Source organism: Lathyrus oleraceus, chromosome 4 (genome assembly GCF_024323335.1).
Source record: "Lathyrus oleraceus cultivar Zhongwan6 chromosome 4, CAAS_Psat_ZW6_1.0, whole genome shotgun sequence".
NCBI lineage: Eukaryota > Viridiplantae > Streptophyta > Magnoliopsida > Fabales > Fabaceae > Lathyrus > Lathyrus oleraceus.
This window is the reverse complement of record NC_066582.1, coordinates 83,648,280-83,652,931: the sequence shown is the minus strand read 5'-3', so window position 1 is coordinate 83,652,931 and position 4,652 is coordinate 83,648,280. Positions and strand designations below refer to the sequence as shown.

The following is a 4,652-nucleotide window of genomic DNA, read 5'->3' as shown; positions in this document are numbered from 1 at the left end:
ATAACAAACAAACATAGATTAAAACACGGAACACACATTAGAACTAAAAGGTTCCCGTTGAGTACAACGGACGTAAAGGGTGCTAATACCTTCCCCTTACGTAATCCACTCCTGAACCCGAATATGGTTGCGATGACCATCATTCTATTTCCTAAAGGTTTTATCGATATTTTCCTATTCCTTCATTGGGATAAATAAAGTTCGGTGGCGACTCTGTTCGAACATTAATTTTTTCCGCGACCATCGCGAGGAATCGTATTTTTCGAGATGCGACAGCGAGACCTTTCAGACTTTGGGCAGAGGTAAAATCTTGTCATGGTCGTTGGGCGAGATTTGACGAACTTAGTTCGACGGGAAAAAGTAGATATTTTCTAATGGCGGTTTACTGCGTTTGAAACAGATGGATGGCACTTTTAAGTGATGGTCGTCGGGCGAGACCGTGCTCGCCGGGCGAGACAAGAAAATCCCAATTTTGTATTAATAGGTCCAAATCAGTTTTTTAGGTAATGTTTTTGGGAACTTTTAGCCCCAATTCCATCACTACCATTTTTAGTATGAGAGTAGCTTAGAAACAACATTAGAGGTTGTATCTCGAAGATCCGAAGTTGGATTTGCCTCTATCGTTAGGAAATCGCGGTGGATGTTTGTTCATCTTCATTATTTTCTTTGTATCTCTCTTGTTGGGATTGTATATACGTTTATAGTATGCATTTTTATTAATCATGGCGTTATGTATAATCTTTTCATGAATTTATATCGATGTTATCATTGTTTACTTGTTTTATCTAGTGATTTGAAATGTTATTGAGAAATATTTTTCGAATCTAGATCTAGGATAATTATCTGTTAGATTTTAAACTTTAAACATAGATTTAGGTTTCACATTCGCATGAGTATCGAATCCTAATGCTCCGTATTTTTTGATAGACTGAGAGATCGTCGATTAAATAATACGGTAGAACTCACGACAGAAGTTTAGACATGAACCCTGTTGTAAGCTACGCGATGATATTGATGAATGGTTAGATTGTACATAATTGGTTGGCAAATTACATGTTCGTATGGTGGATGAAATTCAATCCTGTAAAGCTCTCATATCTCTCTGAAGCCTTATTTATTTTATTTATTCATTCGTTTTAATAGCTTAGTTTTAAATTCAAAATTTACAAACCCATGTTTAGAATCATAGATACTCTAGGGGAAGTTGGTGGTGGGCATGTAATACCCGATGCCAAAGAGGGTAGAGAATGGATGTAACACTCGAGGCGGCGGAGAGGGGTCTCCAAATTCACATCGGAATGAGATGGATCCTAAGGTTTTGCATGGATGAGATTGCATGGTTGAAGGAAGGCTTATAAGGATTGATTGGTACTATATATATCAACAAGATGCATCTTTCTTATGTATCATAACAAATAAGAACTCCATAGTTAAGCGTGCTTGACTTGGAGTAGTATTTGGATGGGTGACCTTCGGGGAAGTTTTCTGGAAAGCGTGTGAGTAATGACAAAATATGATGAAAATACCCGTGTTGGTTTGTGGGGTTAGCAGGTAATCCTTAAAGCATTTTTGGGCATTAAAAATGGTAGCAGAGCCAGTCTCTCCTAGTACAATGTGGTTCGTGGATCCTGAGGCTGTGTAGGGATGAGACTGCATGGTTGAAGAAAGACTTATAAAGATTGATTGATACTACCTATATCAACAAGATGCATCTTCTTTTCGGTATCCTAACAAATAAGAACTTCATACTTAACTATGCTTGACTTGGAGTAGTATTTGAATGAGTGATCTTTTGGGAAATTTCCTAGAAAACGTGTGAGTGAGGATAAAACATAATGAAAAGATCCTGTTGATTTGTGGGGTCAGTACGTAATTCTTAAAGCATTCAGAGGCGTTAAAGTTGGCATATGGTGAACCAATTTCGTTAGTTCCAATTACAGTTTGGTCTTGTTACGATTATCAATATAATTGGAACTAACACGTGTTGGAATTATTTAGAATCAAGTTGTTCGTTTTGATAAAGCGTTAGGACGTAAAACATTCTATATCATCAATGTATTATTTTGGAGTGAGATAATATAAATATTAATATATATTTTTTAAAATTTATAACATATAGACTTAGCGGACTATCTACGGCTTATCAAGCTAACCCTAACGAATAACAAACTTTTTAGGATTGGATTAAAAAAATCTAAAAAATATGAATTCCAATTTTAAAGTTCAAATTCTATGATTTATCAGATTTAATGGATCATCCCATATTTTAAATTAATTTAATAACTTTTATTAAATTTAGTATTATTAACTTTCATATAATTTTTAAATATAAATCTTCACATACTATATTATTTATATTTTCATTTATATTTTCATTTAATCGTCCGTGCTGTCTAGGTGCCCGTTAATCTCTATTATGTTTTCTATCAATATCAAATTTAAATGGACAGAAATTGTATAATCGACCAAATCTATCCATTATAAACTGCTAAAAGAATAATTCGGAATAAATCGTCCAAAATATATTTTATTTAACCGGTAAATCGGGTTGGCTTAGACCTTAAATTTTTTATCCATCCTATAAAGAGTCATGTCATCCATGAAGTTTAATACTACACCACCCATTACTTGGCACATCAACATATAGCTAAGGATTAGATAACACCTTTATAGATGAATCAATAATGCATAATTTCTAAATGGATAACTAGATTTTCAAAAATTAAAAACAAAAGGAGAAAAATGGCGAATTAAAAATAATTGAGATTGAAATTCATCATTAACCATATTTTCACATAAGTTTAAAATATGTCAAATAAAAAATCCCAATAGAAAAAACATGTGGAAAAAAAGAAAAAACCAACGGCCCAAAATATCTGACAGCCCTCAGGAATAGAGTACAGCTTGCTAATTTATGAATTCATAATTATCGACGAAATTACATAAATATCCTCAAGAGGGACCCTAGAGATTCTCCACGGGCGGTGCTAAGCGAAACGAAAATCCATAAACATTTGTCCAAACTAAACCCATCCGACCGCGACCTCTACGATTTACAACCTCACCCGTCACTCTTTAAAAAATCTATCTACTCTCTCTCCTCTACAAAACCCAGCTCTTGATTTCATCTGATTTTTTCTCAATCCAACGGCTGTAAATCGTAGTTGTGGGTCCCATTTTACGTAACAAAAGCATGATTGAAGCTAAATTCATTGACCTCTCTTGATGAAAAATCAACGGTCGTGATCAATTTCTATCTTCTTCTATAAAACTCCATAATCATGTGAGTACCTTTTTCAACTAGTTCCAGATTTATACTCAGAGTTTTAGGGTTGAACATAACCAGATTCATTGCCATAAGTCCATAACCAGAATTGCAACAATGCTTCTACGAAGCTCGTCAACGCCGGTTATGAATCCACGGCTTCCACACTCAAACTCGAAGGATTCATCTCCCGAACCGGAATTTTTTCACCGAAACCCGAAATCCAGATCTGTTACGTTCTCGCCTTCGTCGTCGAGTTCACTGTCACCGATTACTGGTTCAATGAACAAACTAACTCGAGCACTTTCGGAGACCGATCTCTCAGTGCCGCCTAATCGGAAGCCGTTCCACCGCCGTCAATTTGATGATGACGATGAAGAGAGCAGAACTCTCGGTTTTGGTGCTCGTTCCAGATCGGCGTCGTTTAGTTCCGCGTTGTGTTCTTTATCTGAGTCGGAAGAAAGCCAGAGTGGAGTCGATGCGAGTGACAGCGGTGTGTTGGTGGAAGAAGGCGGCGGCGGTGGTGGATTCGACAAAAACGATGGTGGAGTTTCTAGATTCGGTGATTCAAATCACGGAAACGATAGTACCGATTTGTATTACCGTACAATGATCGAAGCTAATCCAGGGAATCCTCTTTTTCTTAGCAACTACGCAAAGTACTTGAAAGAGGTAATAGAAGTTAGAATTTCAAAGTATTTTTCTCTGAATTGCTATTTTAAGAAATTATCACTTTAATATTGATTTTTTTTTTGTTATGATTATAGGTTCGTAAGGATTATGTGAAAGCTGAAGAGTATTGTGGAAGGGCAATATTGGCAAATCCAAATGATGGTAACGTTCTGTCACTTTACGCAGATTTGATATGGGAGTGTCATAAGGATGCTTCTCGAGCTGAGACTTACTTTGATCAAGCAGTTAAAGCAGCTCCTGATGACTGGTAAAAATCATATTAATTTGAATCGAATGAATTCTTGTTATTAGGTTAATTATGTGAAGAATAATGAATTTAACGAAATGGTTGATGTGTTGTTGCAGTTATGTTTTAGCGTCGTATGCGCATTTTCTATGGGATGCTGAGGAAGAAGAAGAGGATGAAGTTGAAGAAGAATCCTCTGAAAAAGCTTTTGGTTTCTTTAATGGAGGTTCTCTATCAACAACTCCTCCGCCGTTGGCTGCTGCTGCTTCTTGAATTCTGTCCTTTTGTGGTTTCTGGGTTTCAGTTTTATGAGTTTTTCTAACCTATGTTTATATTAATTGTTATTATTATGATTAGCTTAACCTTTTCTATTAAATTTTTGGCCGATGAATATAGATGTAATAATGGTCTTTGTTCGCCTTACCATAAATGTTGAAATAAGAATAAAAGGTGGGGCTTTTGATTGAA

The 4,652-nt window shown here is 35.8% G+C and overlaps 1 protein-coding gene across 1 annotated transcript; it reads left to right on the top strand.

The window, feature by feature from the left end:
* Positions 1-2,979: 2,979 nt before the first annotated feature.
* On the top strand, positions 2,980-4,652 carry LOC127073545 (uncharacterized). The gene is made up of 3 exons (XM_051014717.1): positions 2,980-3,937; positions 4,033-4,205; positions 4,304-4,652. The coding sequence occupies exons 1-3, from the start codon at positions 3,383-3,385 to the stop codon at positions 4,455-4,457; spliced, it is 882 nt and encodes a 293-aa protein (XP_050870674.1). The 5' UTR covers positions 2,980-3,382; the 3' UTR covers positions 4,458-4,652.